Source organism: Sinocyclocheilus grahami, unplaced genomic scaffold, assembly GCF_001515645.1.
Source record: "Sinocyclocheilus grahami isolate Dianchi unplaced genomic scaffold, SAMN03320097.WGS_v1.1 scaffold433.1, whole genome shotgun sequence".
NCBI lineage: Eukaryota > Metazoa > Chordata > Actinopteri > Cypriniformes > Cyprinidae > Sinocyclocheilus > Sinocyclocheilus grahami.
Window position 1 is genome coordinate 278,926 of NW_015505612.1, and position 24,066 is coordinate 302,991.

General features: G+C 36.0%; 2 protein-coding genes and 1 pseudogene across 3 annotated transcripts; 2 read left to right on the forward strand and 1 right to left on the reverse strand.

Moving 5' to 3' along the window:
- Window positions 1–1,267: 1,267 nt before the first annotated feature.
- On the forward strand, window positions 1,268–4,452 carry LOC107551797 (mitochondrial intermembrane space import and assembly protein 40-like). The gene is made up of 3 exons (XM_016233525.1): window positions 1,268–1,418; window positions 2,987–3,085; window positions 3,160–4,452. The coding sequence occupies exons 1-3, from the start codon at window positions 1,397–1,399 to the stop codon at window positions 3,489–3,491; spliced, it is 453 nt and encodes a 150-aa protein (XP_016089011.1). The 5' UTR covers window positions 1,268–1,396; the 3' UTR covers window positions 3,492–4,452.
- Window positions 4,163–11,555, reverse strand: LOC107551796 (netrin-4-like). 2 transcript variants are annotated; one of them, XM_016233523.1, is made up of 10 exons: window positions 11,412–11,555; window positions 10,217–10,677; window positions 9,376–9,720; window positions 9,083–9,209; window positions 8,482–8,670; window positions 7,440–7,656; window positions 7,134–7,261; window positions 5,564–5,632; window positions 5,297–5,467; window positions 4,163–5,214 (listed from the first exon to the last, which is right to left on the reverse strand). In XM_016233523.1, exons 1-10 carry the CDS (start codon window positions 11,497–11,499, stop codon window positions 5,078–5,080), a joined length of 1,932 nt encoding a protein of 643 aa, XP_016089009.1. In that variant the 5' UTR covers window positions 11,500–11,555; the 3' UTR covers window positions 4,163–5,077. The 2 variants fall into 2 exon arrangements, with proteins under 2 accessions (XP_016089009.1, XP_016089010.1); XM_016233524.1 differs by lacking the exon at window positions 4,163–5,214 and having other exon boundaries at window positions 5,376–5,483.
- A 10,590-nt stretch (window positions 11,556–22,145) lies between these two features.
- LOC107551778 (dynein heavy chain 1, axonemal-like) overlaps window positions 22,146–24,066 on the forward strand; it is a 32,876-nt pseudogene continuing 30,955 nt past the window's right edge.

Consider the following 24,066-nt stretch of genomic DNA (forward strand, 5'->3'; position numbering starts at 1 on the left):
GAAAAGCACAGGGCTAGTTCACCTCAGCTGCCTCGGATAATTAGTTAAACAGAGCCACCAGCAAGCCGTTTTCTGACAAGCTGTCAGTGAAGTCTGAGGGCATGACAGTAAAACCGCTGCAACTGTTCAGTCTCCAGAGACTGAGATTTCCAAAGTAATAAAGAAGAGACTGGGCAGCCGATACACAAGCCTGTTTTAGAAGAATTACATTTACAGTTAGTTATTTAGCAGACACTTTTATCCAAAGCGACTTACAAATGAGGACAACAGAAGCAATCAAAACCAACAAAAGGACAATAATATGTAAGTGCTGTGACAAGTCTCGGTTAGCCTAACGCAGTACATGTAGCAATTTTTTTTTTTAAATTATTATTATTGTAACAAATACATAAGTAGCCTAGATAGAATAGGGAACGCTAGTGTTAGAGGTTTTTAAAAATAAATAAATAAAACAAGTCAAAAGAATAGAGGATGCTAGTGTTAGAGGGTCATTTTTTAATAATAAATAATAAAATAAAAAATTGCATATACACCTTTGTCTTGCTAAGGCCAATGTCATAGCTAGCAGTGTATTTATCCTAAATGCACACAATGTCACAACATTTCCCTATTTTAACAAATAGACCTTGACTGAAAATAAAATGTAAAAAAATAGTGATATTCAAATTCAAATGATTTTTCTTTTGTCTTTTTCGTTCATCATGTGTCTCTCAGGCATGCTCTTCAATGCAGTCCCTTGGTGTACAAACACTTACCCAAACTTTATAGGGGAAAAACATATTGATTGTGGTGAAGATACCACAACACAGTCGTAATTTTTGAAAAATGTATATAAATAAATGTCATAATGTAAACAATGGCAGTTTGTGTTTACTTGCCTCTTTGCTTGGATTATCATACGTTTTTTTTTAAATGAATTAATTAGTTTTAGATGCATTTTCACAGTTTAAGGCTTAAGTCTGGGTCTTGAAAAGGATAAAACAATATAATCCGTACGTATAAATTGGAATGTGTACATTTGAAAAGTAGCGAACTTAAATCACTTGTTCGGAAATGAATTAATTAGTTTTAGATGCATTTTCACAGTTTAAGGCTTAAGTCTGGGTCTTGAAAAGGATAAAACAATATAATCTGTACGTATAAATTTGAATGTGTACATTTGAAAAGTAGCGAACTTAAATCACTTGTTCGGTCAAAGGAAGCGTTCGTTCCTTTACCTTTATTTTGAAATGTAATGGTGACTTTTATTTTGATACAATCCGGCTGTGGCGTCACGTGGTTGCCGTAGCTGCTTCCATGCTTGGGTTGATGTAACAGGCGTGTGAATTGATCATTGTGCCGGTGTTTGAGATTCATTGATCGGATAAACGGCGATCAGACGGATCTGTTAGCAGACATGTCGTACTGCAAGCAGGAAGGTATGGCTGAACTAAATCGGATCGTTTAAACCCATTTTATAGCCATCTGTCACTGTCGTTTAGCGGTGTAGCTAGTGCTCGTGCCCTTAAAGTCACTCTCACCAGCCATGCTTGGTAATATCAATATTTATCTTGAGCTGCAAATAATCTTTTCAGATGTGGTCAAGTGTTTTGTGTTATATTATCTTATATTGTTTGTGTGTAGTGATGTTGATGAATTATTGGTGGAATTACATTACAGATGGAAATTCGAGTTAACCAGAGTCGGCAAGCGCTCAATAAAACATGCATTTCAAGTGTATATCTGATTTATTTTGATGCAGTCATTCAGTAATCACAGCTATATGTTGTCACCCTTCATGTAGCAGGTGCCTACAAGGTCATAACCTGGGGAGTTCATAACCTCAGTCCACCAGATGCTTAATTTATTCATTATGAGTTCTAGAAATATTATAATGTAATATAAACCTAAACACACAAAACTGCAATTGTTAGAATGTTAGATTTATTTAAATCCAACAAAAAAGTACAATTTTCAAGAACTAATGACACAGAACTTCTTGTGTACAGACCAAAGTGTTATTTAACCTTTAACTGTTTGTGGATAGTTTTATAAAGTGTAAAAGTTTTTGATTACTCCGAAATTGCAGTCCAGTGTCTGTAAAATTTCAGCAAGTTCAGGTCTGTAAAACATTGAAGGGGTTGTTAGTATAATACCGTGTTATTATTTTAGTATTATTTGTTTACTAGTATAGTATTTATGAATAAATATATATTTAAATTTATGTAATTTCTGTCTTTTTTTGTTTGTTTAACAATTTAATCATTATTTAAGACTTTCTAATAATTCTGATATTTGTAATAATTTTGTGATTTGCAATTTCTATTCATTTAAAAATATATATTTCATTTTATTGTTATATTATTATTATCAGGCAGCATTTTTAAAATGTTTTTTTTTTCAACTAATATGTAATTTATTTATTTTCAGCTTTAATTCAGTTACCATAAATGTTTTTTAATATTTTTCTTTTTTAACAATTGTAGCGTCTATACCAATCTGACACACTCATTTTTATTTGATTTAACAAATCAATTATTCATTAGATTAACAAATCGTCACAGTCCCCTCACTCAATAAACTGGATGCCAGGATTTCTGCTGAACACCATCCCCCCTTGGTCACCATGACAACTCATCATGATATCACTGGTTTTATGACCCCCCCAGGAATATGAGTAGGATAACCCACTCTTTGTCCCCATAGGAGAGGCAGAGCAGAAATGGACTTTTCTACTAGTTAATTCATAGGAAAACCTTTCTTTGAATGAACACACATATCCTTCAGGTCATTGGGTATATTATTGTCATCGTGTATTTTGTCTTTGATATTTTTAGACTATTTTAGTATGCTTGTGAGGCTATTTCTTGTCATGAGCTGATTCGTTACACAATAGTAACACTGGTATAGTGGTCAGTTAATATATGCTTTTCAGTGGCTGACTGTTTGATCCCCCCTAAAACTATTTGATAACATTGTGTATAACTTCCTTCTTGTCTCTCACTAGGTAAAGATCGCATCATATTTGCCACTAAGGAGGATCATGAAGCACCCAGTGATGCTGAGCTCATCGAAGATGATCCAAATGATCCGTATGAGGATCCCGGTAAGTTTTTAATCTGATATGATTTATCTTGTGTCTAGGATACTCATTTTTACACATTTCTTTTAATCCTACAGGCCTTATTCTCCCTAATGGTGATATAAACTGGAACTGCCCGTGTTTGGGCGGTATGGCCAGTGGCCCTTGTGGACAACAGTTCAAAGACGCCTTTTCTTGTTTCCACTATAGCAAAGAGGAGGTAAAGGGTTCAAATTGTGTGGAAAACTTCCGGAGTATGCAGGAATGTATGCAGAAATACCCTGAGCTCTACCCTAATGAAAATGACAACGACAGCGCCCCCTCTGGCGGGGCAGATAATGCACCCACTGAATCCACTTCTGCTGACTCTCTCCCTACATTCTCTCCTGATTCCACACCAGCAGCCACAGAAAACCCAGCAGCTAGCTAATATTATTCTAGCTTCATTCCCTCCGCACCTCACAGCAGAGACTGCTCCACTTTCGAGTATGAAGAGATAATATCTTAACTACTACACCGCTCGATCGATGCTCTCCACCTGACTGCATGATGCACAGAGATGCAGGAAGCCCTTAAACTTCAAATATCCAAATGACATTAACATGCATTTGAGGGACCTATAAAAATGAGTTTTGACGATCTGTATGTGTGGCAGGCGAGTTTGCACTTGGCCTATGAAACATTCATCATTTGAAACGTCAGGCTTTGTATTTTTTGGTTATTATTCCCCCCTCACAACCTAAGCTAAGCTTATTTGATTTGCGTACTACAACAGTTCAAAGGCCATTTGGCATTGTACTTTCACAGCTAAGCAGTTTTGAGATACTCCACTAACAACTCCATAAACATTTCATGTGCTCTTTTTGTTGTAGAACATGACAACAATTTTATAATGAAGAAATGTTCTGTAGCCCCAGGCTACAAACATTAGGGGGTGTGAGAGAGTAAACTAGTAGCCTTACCTGTCAACTGATGATACATTCATAATTTGTTGGTGTTGGAACTATTATAATAGTGAAACAACACATTATAAATGAGCAGATCCTCTGTTTAGTAAGAACATGCAAATATCTCTTGTTCCAAAGACTGGTAGGTTTTTTTTCAATTGAAGTATCTTAACATCGAGGGCTGTTTCTAGATCCATTTTCAACACATGATAACATTAAACAGTGTTAAATTGTGCTGATATCATATCCTTTTTGTAACTGAAATATTTTTAAGCTTATGTGGCTTGATTTATATATATATATATTCTATCAATGGCATTTACAAATCTAGCTGTTTATCACTGAATTACTTTGAGTTTGATTTGTCATTCAAAGACTTAATGTGATTTTTCTTGTTTTGATGGAACAAGAAACCTAATGATCTTTTCATCTGTCATGTACGTGTTTCTGAAAAGAACGTTTTAATAAAATATATGATAATGAGTCCAAATCATGCATAAGCACTGGGAGAATTTGAATCAGTCAGTCTGTACCTTTTGTTTTTCATTTTACAACTGTGAGACATTCAAATGCATTTTTAAAAACACTTGACTGAAATATAGTAAGAGAAAAGGCAAATAAAATACAAAAGTATGAATGAATCTCAAAAATGTCCTGCGGTCCTTTAGATTCACTGGCTTGTGTTTATCATTTGTCCATTCATATCTTCAAGTAACTAGTTTTTGATGACGATAATCTAGGAATGAGTACAGAAACAGTTTTGATCAGTCTTATGAATGCCGTATCCATGTTGTGTCATGTCCACACGTCAACAGCCACCAAGATGACCAAAGTTGTGCTATATGACAATTACAGTTATTTTAAGTGACTATTCAGTGCACGTTGCCATGCAACTACTTCATGAATCTTGTTTCTGGTAACTACACACATTCCATTCCCGTTGTATCCGGTGGTCATGGTCCTTTTAGGATCCGGCTGCCTGCTTTGGTACAATGGCATCATTTCCAGTGACTTGGGGCTTTCAAGTTTGGGCAGTGTTGTGATACTGTACATTTGGGTAAAGTCGTGCTCATAGGCAGCCCTGATGCAGTGCTTCTGTGACCTGAAAGCCCAGGATGGGGGTCCAGAGGACTACTAGACTCTGCATGGTGACCAGTAGCCGTCCTGCGTCAACATCTTCAGGACCTGCTAGTAGATAGTTCCCACCTAAATATGGAGACAAAACAGTCACTAATGGCAAACTTTACTGAATCAAAGCTGTGACCCAAATTGGTGTTGGATGCTGTACCTGGGTTGAGAATGGGACAGGTGCAGCCACGGCTAGTCCAGGAGAGCGGGTAGAGACTGTATGTTCCCTGAGAGAGGGGCAGTTTTCCCGAACGAAACACCTTCCTTACTTTCACCAGGACAACTGCGTGTGTGCCTTTATCATGAGCTGACAGCACACTGGCTTTGATCACTATGAACGCCACAAACTCATAAGATTGAAATGTTTAGACAGCAAATGACAACAGAATTGATTCATAGCATGAAATGACACTAACAAAACCCTCACCATATGCCTGTTTTATCTTGCAAAGATCTGACACACTTTTCAGCTTCTTTTCCTTACAGCTGCACTTCCCTGTAAATAATTCACAAGAAACATTTCAAAGGTTCTGTACATATTAACTTATTTAATCTCACAAAAACACAACCTGGTCATAGAAATTATGTAATAATTAAAATAAATAAAAGGAAGTGCATTTTTAGGATTAAGATTACATTTTACCCCAAATTTTTATTACTGCAATGAGTGAACATTTGATTGAGCTAAGATATGTTTTATTACAATAAAAACAATGACTGTAACCCAATGTTTCTTTTTATTTTAACAACAAATATTACCATGATATATATTAATTGTTTATTCAAAAGAAATGAATACTTTTACTTAGTAAGGATGCATTAAATCGATCAAAAGTGAGAGCAAAGACATTTATAATGTTACATAAGTTTTAAGTATAAGGTTTTTTTTTTTTTTTTTTATAAATGCTGTTCTTTTGAACTTCCTATTCAAAGCTGAATTTTAATGTCTTCAATGTTTCATGAGCAAGAATAAATGGCATTTTATAATATATAAAATCAGCGAACATTTACTTTAAAATCACAATAATATTTCACAATATTACTGTTTACTCGATTCTTGATCAAATAAATAAAGCCTTGGTAAGCATAAGAGACCTTCAAAAACATGAAAAAAATCCTACCGACCTCAAACTTTTGAATGGTAGTGTTTAATTATATACAAATTTTTGCATTTTTTTACAGTACTGTAAAGAGAATATTGTCATGAAAATAATGTCACGGTGCAAAATGATAGTAAGGATGCATTAAATCGATCAAAAGTGAGAGCAAAGACATTTATAATGTTACATAAGTTTTAAGTATAAGGTTTTTTTTTTTTAATAAATGCTGTTCTTTTGAACTTCCTATTCAAAGCTGAATTTTAATGTCTTCAATGTTTCATGAGCAAGAATAAATGGCATTTTATAATATATAAAATCAGCAAACATTTACTTTAAAATCACAATAATATTTCACAATATTACTGTTTACTCGATTCTTGATCAAATAAATAAAGCCTTGGTAAGCATAAGAGACCTTCAAAAACATGAAAAAAATCCTACCGACCTCAAACTTTTGAATGGTAGTGTTTAATTATATACAAATTTTTGCATTTTTTTACAGTACTGTAAAGAGAATATTGTCATGAAAATAATGTTACGGTGCAAAATGGTCCTGAAATTGGCTTCATTTTCCTTAAGTATTTATATTTTTTTATTTTGGGATGACCTGGGGTGTATTCCAGAAAGCAAGGTTAACTTACCCTCACAACTGCATATCACCACCTAATTGATGGTTGTGCAATCACTTTTCACATTTTTTTTCGTTTAATTTTTTAATCACTGAGAATAAGAATTATATTGTTTGTTTGATGTTAACAATATATAAAAAATATCACATATGTATTTTTACATTTGAAGGAACCACATAAAAAGCCACGTCCTAAAGTCCAATTTCCTGCTGCAGTTTCAAAATAGCCGCTGTTAGTGTGGAATGTTTCGTTACTGTAGTCAGCTCACCTGTATAGTACAGCGCAGAGATGGCCAGTTCTTTAGGCCATGCCCTCTCGTCCTCTTGAGGTTTAAAGTGGGACAGTTCAGGAATTTTCCCACCGATTGGTACATTGTAAAGCTTGACACTACCTTTGCTGTTAAAGAAAAATGATACGACAACAAAAATCAATGGTATTTCAAAATCTCCAACAGGTATCACAATCAACTTAAGTCATTAAAACCAGACATTTGGAGTTAAAATGATCAATGCTCAGTGTTTTAGTTTCAAATCACAAATGGTAAATTTAGAAAGAATTGAAAATTTAGTCTGACCTGTCTCGGCAATGACCTGTGATGGGATCACAGGTCAAAGAGCACACACAAGATTTGCAGCCCTCCTCTCCAAAACCCCAGTACCCTGCTAGACAGTGGCTGCAGGTGGTGCCGCCCACACCAAGTTTACAGTGGCACTGTCCACTTCTCGGATGGCACCATGGTGTCCCGTCACCGGAAAGGACTAGCACCGAACCAACTGGGTCACACCAGCATCCTGCCATAGAAAAGATCTTTGATCATTGGTTCATCAGCTCTTCCCACTGCTTTTAAATCACTTTAGTGGATTGTGCCACACTGCCACCACTAGGAGGCAATAAAAGACTGTAAATGATTGCAAAGTAAACCATTTTGAAACAAAAAGTGATTTTTACATTTTTTTAAGAAAATAAGGAGTGCTTAAGAATGCAGTTCTAAGTGGTTGCTAGGATATTGTTAAGGATAAGCGGGGTGGCTTATTTTATTCTAAATGATATTTTTCTTATTTTGTCTCAAATGTTTATATTTTAAAAGATATTTTTCCTATTTTCTCTTTTTTTATATTGTATTGTCCACCGGGTAAAAGTCTTTTTAACTACCTTTTAAATTCGTATAAATCCTTATTTAAGCGTTACAGTAACGGTCCAGTTGCAGCTCCACTCTTAAAATTAGATATCCATCCAGCCCTACAACTATTTTCATAATTTCCATGATTCTTAATAGTGTTTCCTATTTTTTTCCCCTCAAATTTTTATCTTCTTAAAATATATTTTTCCTATTTTTGATATTGTATTTTCCACCCGGTGAAAACTGTGACTCAAAAGTCATTTTAGAAAAACAACAAGTTATATTTTGATTAAAGATTACAAATGTATCTATATAAATAAATAAATAAATAATAATAATTATAATAATAATGCACCAATTCACAATAAGACCAAGAATATGCTGTAATGAAGTAAAGTCAATTTTGGGTTCAGTTAGGAATAATTTGAGGGCAGAACCCTTTAAGATCTCGTTGTCCTTTTCTCTTTGTTTCTTCCTTTCTTTCTAACTGTCTTACGTATGCAAGCATGCGGGGAGTTGAGGGGTCTGGCAGGGTGACGGTGGTATCCGGTGTGACAGCGCTGGCACCAGCGGCCCACAGTGTTATGCTGGCAGTTGTCGCAGACGCCCCCGCTATTGCCCCCTGTGGACAGCCACATTCGCTGGGAGAAGTGGCAGCTCTCTGCGTGGCCGTGACATTCACACTCTTCAGCAACAAAAAGAGAACACAGAGGAAAAGTTACAGAGAGAAAGACAGTATGGATCAAAGAATCATCCTAAGAACTAATCTATCTATCTTTTCCATTACAAACGGTTTCTGTTTTTTTTTCCATACTATGGAAGTCCAGCAACTGACTATGGGACCAGCAACTGTTTGGCTAGCCACTTTCTTCAAAATATCTTATGTTCAACAGAAGAAAGAAACTCATTTTGGAACAACTTGAGTGTGAGTAAATGATGAAAGAATTCATTTTTGTGGATATGCCTGGAATCCCTCCTGCATTAGAAAGCACCACTAATTATGACATGATAAAAAGATAGAAATGCCTATCATAGCGCAATTTCCATTTTCAAGGATTAAAGGAATTTAAGGCTGAATCAACAGTAAATGCACTCACTCTGGCATGGGTTGCTCTCCCCGCTGCTTCCGTTGGCCGCTCTCCAGGGCTGGTCGTTGTAGAGTGGGGCACACCTCTCGCAGTGCTCGCCAGCTGTGTGGTGGGTACACACACACTTGCCAGACACCTGCGCTCCAGAGGAATGATTCACTTTCAATTTGCTGCCCATTCAAGCCCTGCATATAACAGCCCACTTGGTGCTTGCTGGGTGAGTTCACATACACCCTCAAGTATGCAGAAGAACAAACAATGCTGTTCGTCCCAAAAATCACTTATAAAATGGACAAACTTACCACATTACTGGGTTGCAGGCTGTCTTGTCCTTCATTTTCAGGAAGGCAATGTTCAGCATGGCCATGACACAAACACGTCCCTTTAGCCAGAAGAGAGTACACAGCAAATGGGGTTGAATCCAGAGGATCAGAACTTGGCGTCGGAGCAGTCAGTGACCTGCTGTGAATTGTGGGTAAAAATGGCAGGTTTGACTGATCCGGGACACTCCACTTTCCTTTCAAGATGGGACACTGTTGAGATTTTAATAGCTGTATTCGTAGGTTAGTCACTGTCAGTCGGGCCAACGCCTCAGGACTGTAGGGATCAACAATCCCACTTCGCAATCCTATGGAGCGGAAAATGATCTAGAAAACAATTAAAAACAAATCATTGTGAATTATCACAATAATTGTGATAACCCACAGAAAAATTTAAATTCTGTTATCATTTACTCCCCTCGTGACTTTCTTTCTTCCATGGAACACAAAACAAGATATTTTGAACAATGTTGGTAACCAAACAGTCCCACTGACTTCCATAATATGGAGAAAACATACTACGGAAGTCAATGGGATCCTGATGAAACTGTCAATGATGACAATGAACTAAATGATGACAGAATTTTCATTTTTGGGTGAACTGTCCCTTTAAAAAGCATTCGATTTAAAGATCTTAGATTTAAATATTTGTACTCAAATGAGGGAATATATTTGGTTGAAACATTGTTTAAAATGGATCATTTTAAGCCATTTGTATGTTGATCGTGCTTACATGCTTCACATTTAAACTTACTGCAAAATTGCAATTTACCAAAAAGAAAGATGTTTTGTGGTGCTTTAGAGACCTTATTTCCTTCCTTACCTCTCCTCGGCTGCATGGGACCGCATTGGAATATCTGGAAGTGCAGAGAGATCCTGGTTGACTTACATCACCTGGAAGCCCGAACATCTCAGTGCAGTTCCTGGCAAACAGCTTTAGAGTCTCCCAGGTCTGACCAAAGTCCTGCGAGCGTTCCAACCTCATAGCAGCAGGACGTGGGGAACGGAACAACATCACAACGTGACTCATGCAGAACCGTGTCTCCAAGTCGAGACGGATTTCTTCCTGTTCTCCAGTGGCCGCCGCTGAGCCCCACCAGGTATCTGGATGAATAAACGGGTCATCGGCCATGAGGGCAGGAGGATGGAGCTCTGCTAGACAGCGTGGCTGGGTTGGCAGGCAGGAAGAGCTATTAGTGCAGCAGCTAGTCAGCGTGAAAAGGGTCCTGCCACTGGCCAAGTTACCCATAGGAGGACTGCAAGCACGGCCAACACATCTGGACTCTATGTAAATGAGGAAACATGCACACACATTCACAAACAAATCCAGATGAACTTTCATGCTGATGATTTGAAATGCACCATTTTTGAACACTGAACTTCTCTAAACACTACAAGTCAGGTTCTGGCATGTCACAGCACAATGTTTGACAACCTGAGCCTTTAATGTAGCTCACAGAAGGGCTTTCACAGAACCAAAAACGGTTTGCAGTTTCTCCAAATGTTGCAGAAAAGTGAAGTTTAATATCATGTAAGAATGATAAAAATGAGTAAATAAGAATACTTAAAATTGTTCAATATGAAATATATACATATATGTGCATCAATTGTGCACTAACTTGTTATCCAAATATGAAATGAATTATGCAGCCTACATTTTCAATAAACATGAAACAAAATATAAATCCATGAAAAATGAACACCAGATCTCACACTAAGTTTATGCATCTGATAATTTGATTATTATTACAAGGAGACGTCTGGCTATTTTAATGACTTAATCTTCCCACAAAGGGCAAAGACGTTATTTGGTAACAGTTTATCATAATATTCTTTAGACATCTGTTAAAAATGATATAAAATGTAATTAAATTATTTTACAAATCATTATATAATGCATTATATAAAACTTAAAACATATGTAGTTTGTGTATACATGAGTGAAAATGAATAAAAGTTTATGGATGGATAGAGAGACAGACAGACAGATAGACAGATAGATAGGCAGACAGACTTGCCTGTGAAACCCTGCAGGAATCCAGGAAATAAGATCACTGCGCACTTCAGTATCACCATCACAAACTGAGGACTCCTGAGATGTTTCATGTTTAGCAGTCTGGATGTAAAGGCAGGTTAGTTATCCATAGTTAGAAGAATAGATAAACCATCATGTCCCAATGCATGGTCAGTTCAGTTTGGAGATGTCTCCTTCACTGTCTGTTTGTAAACGGAGTTTGCATGAAAAGCTGCAGGAAATCCAGCTGCTGGTAATCCATTTCTCACAGTGAGTCGGTAAGAAAACTTTTCTGATGATGGTGGTGATCTGGGATGCACCTGTCCAAACGGCACGCGGTTCATTCTCTTAACATTTTTGTTTTTGTGCATTCAGATGAAGAGCGAACTATTGTCCTTTCTGTGTCTGTACATGACAGTCTTTTCAAACTGAAGGTAAAAGAAGGACAAAACCGCGCAGGTCTCTCTGGTAATAGCAGTGAGTCGCACCTATACGTGACGCGCAGCGTTGTTCCAGCTTCCCAAGAGCACAGATGAAGTACTGAGATCCACTGGCCTGAATCTGAAGCATTGAACGGATCGAAAAGGAGCTCTCTCTAGTGCCCCACAGTGGAATGCTACACTAGTGCAATTCCCTGCCGACATCAAACAAGTGATCTTGATTACATTTTGTTAACTGTACCAGACATGATTACCGTTGTGATTCATGCCACTGAATGTCCTATATCTGAAGGAAGCATCCTGTGAAACAAAAAGATAATAGAAAAGGCAAAAAAGGGACATACAGTGGGTACGGAAAGTATTCAGACCCCCTTAAAACCCAGAATTTTTTTAGAGTGTACATGCATAACCATTTTTTATGTTTATGTATTTATTTCCAGCAAAAGGATAATTTAACCAGAAATGAAAATGATGACATTATTTATTCACCCTCATGCCATTCCAAAGACATTTACTCATCTTGTATCTGTGGAACGCAAAAGGAGACATTTATCAGAATGTCCATGGTTCTCTTTTCCATACAGTGAAACAAGAAATTAATATATATATATATATATATATATATACTGTATATATATATATATATATATATATATATATATATATATTTGTTGTTTGTTCTATTTTTAATTTCACATTCTTTTGTGATGAGTTTTTTTTCTCCTTTGCAATTGTTAAAGTTTAAATTAAGAGATAAATATTCATAATTATGACATAAACAACATTTATGGCATAAAAAGTTGAAATTATAACAAACCATTATAACATAAAAAAATTGAAATTATGAGTTAAAAAGTCATACTTTTGACAAAAGTCCAAAATATCACATAAAAATAATTATGAGATTAAAAGTCAATGACATTTTATGATGTAAAAACAATTCTGTCAGAAATCTGAAATTATGATGAACAATTATGACAAAAAGAGTTGAAATTATGTCATTTATGACACTTTTCTGAAAAAAAAATAGTTTAAAAAAAAGTCATAATTATGACATAAAAAGTCAAAATTATCACATGCAAAACAATTATGGGATTAAAAAAAATCATAATTATGACACAACAAGTCAAAATTATGACAAAAACAATTATGAGATAAAAAAGTCACAATTTTGGGTCACAGATTAATAGTTATAACATAAAAAGTCAAAATTATGAGGCAAAAAAACATAATCATGACATAAAAAGTAAATAAAATAAAAAAAAAGGCTAAAGACTTAGAAAAATGTAGCCCTAGTAAATTTGTGTCAAGTAAAACTGGAGAAACAAAACTCTTAAAATACGCGTGTTTGTGTTAATGCATCTGCGACGGTCTGTGATGGGCTTGTGATGGTCTTTGCATATCTGTTTGCAAACATTTGTGCGTATGTTTGTCTGTGTGTGAGAGAGAGTCACAACAGGCGACTGTCTTTATACGTAGGTAATAGGTTTAAATTGCAGCGTGCTGCTTTGATCTGTGAGAATGAATGACTGAGATTAAGTTGTCAGGCTGGGTGCTGATAGAGACCAGATGAATGGCTATGACAGTCCGGGGACCCTGTGGTACATATAGGAAGCTTGCCAAACAATTGTGTGACTACATGCATGCGTGCATGTCTCCAGGGCCACTAATGTTTTTCTGTGTGAGTCTATTGTGTATGAATAACCATACCATGCAGTAGCTCATGTCACTGTTTGTGCCAGCGTTCCAAATCCATTTAATTTCAACATTATTAGGTCTTAAGAAGCAGGAATGAAAGGAATTTTAATAGGGGTGGTTTTGATTGAAGAGGTTTGAGCCTGATTGGTAGTGCCCTGCTGTACTGACGCAGCTGAAAGCACATTTTATTTGAGCGGAGTAAAGCTTCCCACACATATGGAGGGCTGTGTAAACACGCACAGGCACACACCCCACATCCTTGATAGGGGTTCGGTAAGTAAATAAGACAAGTGCTTACCGAGGGATTCAGCCATTTCCAAGTCTTTTTGTTGAGGGTAAACTCTGTATGCTACTGTAGCAACCTACTAGTTTTCTGAATTGTCTCTGCAAGATATTAATGGCTATGAAAGGTCTGGACTGTAAATAACGTGAGGTGTACAGGGAAAATGTGCAACAGTGGAGTATACATTTCCCTGCACCCCATGGGGTCCTTTTAAAGGAAAGGAGGCATGGTAGACTGGAGTGGCATTAATAAATAACATAAACCCTTTATGCTTTATACCTGTGTATTGCAGCAAGCTATTTTATAATTTTATTTGCTTTATTATATTTAAATTTTTTAATGATATAATATTTAATATTGCAATTTTTTATAATTTTGAATGTTAATACATATTATAATTTATATTTTATACATTCTTTATTGTTATTATCTGTCAAAAAATCAGCAAGTTATTTTATCATTTTATTTGATTGATTTAATTTTATGATGTAATATTTAAAATTATTATTTTATTATAATACATACTATAATAAACAATTATGTACATTTTTATTATTTTCTGTCAAAGAATCATTAAGTTATTTTATATTACTATTGGCTGTATTATATTATGATAAGTTCTATATTATTTAATATTATAATTGTACTATAATTTAACACTGTGATTTTATTAAATTATTATATTAGAATTGATTAGTATTATATTTTAATTTTTAGTAAATATATTCAAAATATTAGTACATATTATAATAAATATTTTATTCATTTTTATTGAATATTTTATTTTAATATTAATTTTAAGTAAAGTAAAGTAAGTAAAACATTTCTCTTTTTGGTTCCCTTCTTTAATGTGTGTTTAATTGTCCCACTTCTTCTTTTTTTTAAATAAGTTTTTGTTTCATAAGTTTAATACTTAGGGTTAGGGGGTTTCTAATAGTGTGATCCCTGAACTGTGCCCAGGTGTCTATTAGTAACCGAAAACATGCCTAATCTCATAACCAGCAATTAAAACCTTTCTTTTTTTATGACCACATGCAGACCAGGTATCCACCCGTGATCTCATCTGACCCCTAATGACCATTCAAAGGTCATGCGGGTCACCATTAAAGCCACTAAGCCTCTCTAGTCTGGCAAAAAAGCGTCATCCTTTCAGGCCGCAGCTCTTTTTTATTCTCTCGTAAAACACACAGGCTTGGAGTACTACAGTGTGACACTCACTGACCTGATGGTGTATACATTTCACCCATTAAATAGAACAGATGACGCTGCAGGGCTGTTGAACTTACTTTTTAAAACCATAGTAGGCGCCATGTTTAACCAATTAGCTAATGGTAAAATGGAACATTAGCTGCAAAAGCTAGATTTTGCGTTGCTATGGAAGACGTCTATGTGTTTTACATGTTCCACATATTCTACTGTGGAACAAATACCAGCTCAAACGCTATTTGCAATCTTTGATGTGTTTGCTAACTGAGATAAAACAGAGCCCAGCGGTCTAAAAACACAGATCAGATCCTAAGATGTGGACTTATAGAAGCCTCGTATTCTTCCATAGCTCTTTAGCGATGTGGGGGCCCACCTCTGCTGCTCTCCAAAACTAACATCTGGGTATCATGAGCAGCTAAAGTTAGAAGCACATGTTGCTTTCATTACTGCAAAATAGGAGTCACACTCAAGCAGGCATGACACCCACAACCGCCTGTTTTAGAAGGGCAGATGAGGGGTGTAAAAGGAGAGAATGCCTGGAAGAGGAGGACTTTTGTGTGTGTAAGTTCCACAGATCAATTGTGTGGACGGATATAATGGACAGTACAATCAAAAAGTCAGCAGAAGAAAGTTAGCTAAACTCCCTCATGTCAAGTGTAGTATCCGTGTAAGACAGCTGCAGTGTGGCCCTCATTTAAGTACACTTTTAAGTGCATTTAAGTGGTCTTAATTATTACAAAAATTCGAAATTTTGAGATAAAAAGTCATAATCAGAATTATTTTAGATAATTAAACTGTATTAGACACAATGTTTAATTAATTATCTAATGGGAAAATGGGAAATTATGAGATAAAAGCTGAAATTATGACAACAAGTTAAGAAATTATCAATTATAAAAAGCCATAATCATAATTACTTTTATTTCATAATTATGACATAGAAAGTCAAAAATTACTAAAGCAGCATTTTTTTCTTATCAGGTGGAAATTAACTTTTCAAACGCAACTGATTAAAATACAATAAATGGCATTCTCGGCTTTTTGGGTGTTAGACACTATGTGATAAACTGTGTCCCATATGGAAGTAATACAGAACACATTTTTCCTCCTTAAATATAGTACAATTCTGTGTTATTCAGTATGGTTTATAATCCTAGAAGGTGTGAACTGAAAGCAAAGCCTAAAAAGTTTGAGTTATTTCCTGGCCCTACTTTGAAAGTCTGATTTTCTTCTTGATACTGGCGTCGTTTCTTCTGTTGACATTTAAAAAGTCCCAGTTGTGCATCATTTTATCAGAAATGTCTTTCATCTGAAGCTTAACAATGACCTCAAACACTTTGGGAGACCAATCTGCCCTGATTTTGGATCACAAAATGAGAACTTCTCTGTTTTGAGGATTAAACACACTAGAGATCTCATCTGTCTTGTTCAAAGAGCCCTGTAATGCTGTAGGCCAAAGCTATTAGTCATTAATTGCTGGCAGGTGTTTGGAGCTATTGACAAGATGTGTCTGCTGCATCTGCCTTTGGGATACAGTGAGGTTCGATGTCTCATGAAGCAACTATTTAATTGCTGGAGGGGAGGACACACAGTTTTGTGCGAGTAGTATGATTTATGGAAATGCATTTGACAGAAATGTGGTTAGAAGTTCGGCATTTGACAAATTTAAATCTAATTTTGGTGACCTTGAACCACCCTTTGTGGTCCTACATCCATGCATTATCCAGAAGTGTCATGCACGTTCAATCAAAATAATAATAAATGCAAATAAATAAAAAAATGTAATAAAATAAAAGAATAATACAAGAACAAATATTTTCCCAAAACATCTTAATAATTTAATATATTTTGAAAATAAAATAGTATAAAGATTAAATAAAATGAAATATTTAAATTTATTAAAATAAATAAAATATTAATATATATATATATATATATTAACACACACACACAAACATTTTAAAATTACATCCCAATGACATCACACCTCAGTCCAGTAAACTGCCAATAAAAAAACAGAAGAAGAAAAATGAAGAAGTTGTTCTTTGATGACTTTAGTACCATGGACAGTAATCGTTGCAGGCTGTCTCAATAGAAACATGTAATTTGTAGACAGTCACTCAGATAAGCGATGACGTCACGACACTCCATAGAGTGATTTGTGTGACCTGTTGTGCTCTAAACAACAGCACTTAACCTCAAATTATAGCGCCTGTTCCACACTTGACGCGCAAGCAGAGCGGAGGCAGTGCTGATTCCCATTGTGCTTTCACATAGCGTTTGCGCCGCGCAGCTGAACCGCGGCTTTTGTAGCTACTGCATAAACAGACAAGCATCTTCGAATGAGCCACCAATATTAACACACACACACAAACATTTTAAAATAAATAAATTAAGAATTAAATGAAAAATAATAAAGATTACATTTTCCTGTTCCCTGTGATATGTCTGTAGTCCTTTGTAGTTTTCTAGCTTATTACCTACTCCCTTATCCACCTCTTTGTGACACCCACTGACGCTTTGCACGAATTATGGGAGTAACCTAATTTAACTTAAGTATCACCAAAAGTTTTGCTTTATGAATGCAGTATTATGTGTTAAAAATCACTGTATCATATGTCTGTATTATGTAACATGTTGCCTTAAATTTGAAATGTTTATTAACTGAAACATTGAATTGTGTGCTTAAATCTGTTATGGCATAGAGAGAGTGTCCTTTAATGTCCTCTAGTGAAATTGACAACTTGTAACTGCCTCAGTTCATGGGCATTTGAGGAGAGTAAACTGAGTGGACATTGTTAGCTTGTGGCAAAGTATCACTCTTGTGTTGTTAATTGGCAAGTCTTTCCTCTGCTGCCATTAACTTTTTAACCTGTTGACTTAATGATCTGATGAATCTCCTTAATGATCTGTCAGTCTGTCATGTTCTTTTTAGTCCTTTTACAATGATGGCAGTTATATCCCATGCTAAGTCAAAAGGCATCTCTGGCTCCTCATTTTGAATTTCACACATGCACTTGACCTCTGACCTTGCCCAACCCTGTCTTTGGGTTTGCAAGACACCTTCTGGGAATGACACATGATTTCAGGCACATGAAGTAATTCATGCACGCTGCAGTGAACACACTCAGGATGATATGCAGGGCCAGCAGGGGCGAAGGTGTGTGTTGCTTATGATCTCCACTGGGAAATGGGGCAGGATTCTGTGATCTCTTGACCCAGGAGTGTGTGGATCCCCATGGCTCATTCAGGACCATAAGAGTACAATTACACAGGATGAGATGAAAAGAGAACGGATGGGTTGAGATCACTCTGGGACTCCCATTCCAGTGTATTAGGTCATAATTACTGCCATTAACTATGGAAATACAAAACTATAAATGCCTTGAAAGGTTTGGGATTCGGCACAATTGCTAAAACTCTCATGAGAATCTGTCATTGACTGAGAGCATTGCAGTTATGCTTTTTTTTAATACTTATACAATACACGTATACATGCATTTTTATATACTGTCATATAAAGAAGTACAGAGGGGACTACTTATGAGGAGTGTCAGAAATTAAGTAAGGGGCCGCATGTGCCTCCTAAAAGCGGGGAATTTTTACTTGAAGACATACTGTAAGCTACATTTCTACTCCTAAAAATATATATTTTTCTCTAAAACCTATAAATAAATAGAATTAATTGAATATATTGTTATGAAATATAGCATGAAAGCAAAAATTTATGTTTATTTGCCCCAAGCCCTGGTTAAAATTGATTTATTTAATAACTTTTTTTTTATGTTACATTTGAATTTTAATTGACCTAATATTTTAAGTATATATATATATATATATATATATATCTGGGACTCCCATTCCAGTGTATTAGGTCATAATTACTGCCATTAACTATGGAAATACAAAACTATAAATGCCTTGAAAGGTTTGGGATTCGGCACAATTGCTAAAACTCTCATGAGAATCTGTCATTGACTGAGAGCATTGCAGTTATGCTTTTTTTAATACTTATACAATACACGTATACATGCATTTTTATATACTGTCATATAAAGAAGTACAGAGGGGACTACTTATGAGGAGTGTCAGAAATTAAGTAAGGGGCCGCATGTGCCTCCTAAAAGCGGGGAATTTTTACTTGAAGACATACTGTAAGCTACGTTTCTACTCCTAAAAATATATATATTTCTCTAAAACCTATAAATAAATAGAATTAATTGAATATATTGTTATGAAATATAGCATGAAAGCAAAAATTTATGTTTATTTGCCCCAAGCCCTGGTTAAAATTGATTTATTTAATAACTTTTTTTTTATGTTACATTTGAATTTTAATTGACCTAATATTTTAAGTATATATATATATATATATATATATATACAGTTATACACACTATCGCATACACCCCTCACATTTTTGTAAATATTTTATTATATCTTTTCATGTGACAACACTGAAGAAATGTCACTTTGCTACAATGTAAAGTAGAGCAACATTTTTTTTTTCAGATCCTCAGAGAGTTCTTTGCCATGAGGTGCCATGTTGAACTTCCAGTGACCAGTATGAGAGAGTGAGAGCGATAACACCAAATTTAACACACCTGCTCCCCATTCACACCTGAGACCTTGTAACACTAATGAGTCACATGACACCGGGGAGAGAAAATGGCTAATTGGGCCCAATTTGGACATTTTCACTTAGGGGTGGACTCACTTTTGTGGTCAGCGGTTTAGACATTAATGGCTGTGTGTTGAGTTATTTTGAGGGGACAGCAAATTTACACTGTTATACAAGCTGTACACTCACTACTTTACATTGTAGCAAAGTGTCATTTCTTCAGTGTTGTCACATGAAAAGTTATAATAAAATATTTACAAAAATGTGAGGGGTGTACTCACTTCTGTGAGATACTGTATATATATATTCAATAAAAATATTCAATAAAATATTTCACAAAACGTTAAACCAATGACCCAAATGAATTGTTGTAAGAAAAAAAGTACAAAAATCATTCAGTGATGAATTGTCATCACTGACAATTCGAATGATACCACAGAAAAACAAACATTCCTTCATAAATTATTTACATGATCAAATACTTTTTTATTGTATTGTATTTTATTGTATTTTTGCACAGTTGTTAGACCTTATACTAAAGCTTAACCTCTAAAAAAATATAATAACTGAATCTCAGATACATATATTCTTTATTTTCTCTCTAAACCTGCAGATTATGCACTCTGTAATGTTTGTTTGCCTCTCCACGGTAACTGATTGTAAAGAGCTTGAGTCTAGTCCCGTGCACCGGAATCTACAACAAGCCCCGCGTGCACGCCTTTGGCCTAGCAACCGTGGCAGCGTCACTTTACAGTTAAAATACTTCATAGGAAAATAAACACGAAATACTCACAAGACGCATTTTTGTTTTTACCGAAGACTTGATCTTCAAAAAACGTGCGTGTTTGCTAGTGAGGTAGGCCTACGTGTTTGCGTGTTTGTTAGTGAGGCACTGCCTGCTAATGAAAAATAAATAGTGCTTTTAACGGATTTTTGTTGAATTATGTATTTAACTCGACCGTAATGTAACATAGTATCATATCCTTCTCGCTATTGTATTATTTAATTAAAATACAGTGTTTGATACTTTGTAACAATGCTTTGTAATAAGGAGATTCAGAAGAGAGCATGAAACGATCAATGAAAATTGCTTTTGTGTAACTTTTGTTTCTTTTCTGACGGGTTATGCATAAGCGATTATGGACAAAAAACAGTCAGAAAAAATAGTTCTGATTTGGGGATGTTTCGTCCAGCCTTGGCAAGCGAGGGTCAAAAGAGACTAACTTCCCCCGTTGAGTGCTACTGGTGGATGTTTCCTATTCTCTCCAATCTATGGCGCACTCAGATCACATGCTCATGCTAGCGCTGCGTGTTCAGCTCCTCTAACACTCACAATTAGCTCTTCATGCCCCAGATTAGGTAGAATACTCCCATCCACACATATTATAATCTAGATCCTAAACCTGAGTCATAGATATATTTAATTAGTGCTCTGTATACCTGTCTATTCATTAAACCTTTCCCTAAAATATCTTCATGTGTCAATCTTTCCTCCCCAAAGTGACTAAATTATATGTCACGATATACACTATATTTACTACACCTAAAAAGTACATGATATACATTTTCAGATACACCACATACATCGCATAACCCATTTTCATGTAAGCCCATAAGTGCCAGTGTTGATTTCAACCCTGTATGATGCTGTCATTCTACAATTCTCCACCGTATTTACTTTGCTGCGTGCAAGTTCAGGTAACTCAAAAACTTGCGTAGGCCTACACGAGCTGAGACCAGACGTGAGATTTGATCATAGCCACCGCTCACGTCCATATTGATCAATTCCAAGTTTTGCGTTGAAACGACCGTATGCCCAATTTTCTGTCATACGTTCATTTCATAAATGAGGCCCTATGTCACTCTCCCCCTACGTGGGCCAATAGAATTGGTGTGTTTGTACATGTGCTTCAGACACCTTTCACACATAAGTTTTTCCATAGTGTCAACGCCTTTCCTAACCTGAGATGTTATTTTTAAATTGTAATAATATTTCACAATATTACTGCTTTTACTAAATTTTTTATCAAATAAATGTAACCTTAGTTAGCATAAGATACTTCTTTCAAAAAGATAAAAAATCCTCCTCACCCCAAACTTTTCAACAGTAGTGTATTTATATATATATATATATATTAAATATAGTATTATTTTAATATAAATTTAATGTTTGATTTTGAGTACAGTTTTATTTAGTATATATTTTTTATTTTTGCTTATTTTTCTAGATTGTAAATGTAGTATGCATGGATGTTGGTGTCTGTTTTAATTCCCAGAAGCAGGAGGGAGTATCAGAAGTTGAATATTAATAATCTTTTGGCTGAGCGAGGCATTGACTCCAACCAGCTGATGCTCAAAAACTAGATGAGTCAACCAGTTTCAAACTACCTGTTTCTGGAGGTCATGCATGTTGCTTGTATACTGCTTATTGAAATATTAATATTTTATTAATTAGTTTATTTATCAATTTTATTAAAAATTTATATTTAAATGTCCCCGTTTACTGATGGCTTTCTCCCTAATTTTGGTGCCCATGTAAAAGCTTCAGTTTAAAATCCTGCACCTTTTCTGTTTCATTGGCTGCATAATTGTGTGTTGTGTACAAGTGGCAAATTTTTTTGTCCATTAACGTGCTTTGTGTAACACCAGATATTCGACAATGAGGATTTTGACTGCCGTACTCCAGAGGAATGGCTGGCTTTAGGTTATGAGCAAGGCTCCATCGACCGCAAGCCCGTTCCTGCCAAAGCCCTGTTGTCGATAAAAAACAGCAACCCACCTGGTACAGTGCTGTCTAAACCCTCTGGAAATACCTGACATATTGTAGTCGAATGGATCCCATCAATTGTCTTGAAGTTCCCTCTGAAAATAAATTAATCTTATAGCCCATCCATTGGGAGCCATATGGGCACATGTGGGAAAAATTAAATGTCTGTTCTTCATATGTTTGTCATGTAGTGAATCCAGAGAGCCCAGCTTTGGAGTATTCTTGGCAGTTGGTTGGGGTGCTACAATACAGCCAGGAGAAGAAGGAGTACTTGGTGCATAAAGCGGACTGTAATGGTTGGGTTTGGGATTCTGATGGAAAACCTATTTTGAATGGAGGACAGAGAGAAGACATGTTCAATAGCCATTCACGAACCTTGGTTATTTTATACAGTTCTTGAAACAGTTTGAAGAGCAATTTTCCCCAACTTTTTTCCCCAATTTTGATGAATTTCCTTTTGAAATAGAAAGTAATGGCATTGTCACATGTTAGGCGCATCCCAGAAGAGAAAGAAAGTTAATAAAAAAATGTTTTTAGGTGCCTACTAAAGGGACTTTTATATCATATAAATAGCATCAAACCTAACAGACATCAGCTGCAAACCCAAAAACATAAGTTTTTTTCGATTTCATGGAGTGTTTAACTCAGTGATGTAGGTAAACTTTCATAAACTATTATGTTTCTGTTTCACTATCCACTATATTCAGTATTGACTTCTATTTCTATTTCATTATTTTTCCTTTCTTTCGAAAGGGGCTTTGTCACTGCAACGGCAATACTGGGTTCCCAGGATCAGGCTGCTGTTTTGAGCAGAGGACCCACGTGTCTTTGCCCAGAGAATCCAGTTTGCCCAGGACTTGAGACAGTACACTGAGCCATGATCTTGTACCATCTTTCCATTGACTGTATGCCAGTCTGGAGTGGCACCCCAACACTTGACCCCACCAGTTTAGAACGCATCAGAAATTATGCAGTCTCCACACCCGGCCTCCATTTTTAGTCAAGTCAAGTCAAGTCACCTTTATTTATATAGCGCTTTTAACAATACAGATTGTGTCAAAACAGCTGAACAGCATTAATTAAGAAAATAGTGTGTCAATAATGCAAAATGACAATAGTAAACACTCATTTTTCAGTTAAAGACAGTTCATCATTGAATTCAGTGATGTCATCATCCAGCGCAGTACAGTTTAAATAGTATCTTTGCAATCATTTGCAATCAAGTCAACGATATCGCTGGAAATGAAGTGTCCCCAACTAAGCAAGCCAGAGGCGACAGCGGCAAGGAACCAAAACTCCATCAGTGACAGAATGGAGAAAATGGTGGAGAATGGGGGAGAATCAGTCGGGGGGCCAGGTCTCACCAGACAAAACCAGCAGTTTTATTTCAGACTGCAGCAAAGCCACATTGTGCAGAGGACTCGTCTGGTTCCTGTGGTCGTCTGAGATAAGGTCTTTACAGGGGATCTGTATCTGGGGCTCATCTAGTTGTCCTGGTCTCCGCTGTCTTTCAGGGCTGTGGAGGTCCTTTCTAGGTGCTGATCCACCATCTGGTCTGAATATGTACTGGATTCGGGTGACTGCAGTGACCATCTGATCTGGATACAGACTGGATCTGGTGGCTACGGTGACCTCGAAATAAGA

What these genes read in the sequence shown, in the direction of transcription:
- LOC107551797 (XM_016233525.1), top strand. Translation starts at nt 1,397, where the DNA reads ATGTCGTACTGCAAGCAGGAAG. An exon ending in GTCGTACTGCAAGCAGGAAG is followed by an intron (nt 1,419 to 2,986) that starts GTATGGCTGAAC and finishes GTCTCTCACTAG; the next exon opens with GTAAAGATCGCATCATATTT. An exon ending in TGATCCGTATGAGGATCCCG is followed by an intron (nt 3,086 to 3,159) that starts GTAAGTTTTTAA and finishes TTAATCCTACAG; the next exon opens with GCCTTATTCTCCCTAATGGT.
- LOC107551796 (XM_016233523.1), bottom strand. Translation starts at nt 11,499, where the DNA reads ATGAAACATCTCAGGAGTCCTCAGTTTGTGATGGTGATACTGAAGTGC. An exon ending in CTCTGCGCTGTACTATACAG is followed by an intron (nt 5,633 to 7,133) that starts GTGAGCTGACTA and finishes AATTATTTACAG; the next exon opens with GGAAGTGCAGCTGTAAGGAA. An exon ending in CAAGATAAAACAGGCATATG is followed by an intron (nt 5,468 to 5,563) that starts GTGAGGGTTTTG and finishes TGGCGTTCATAG; the next exon opens with TGATCAAAGCCAGTGTGCTG.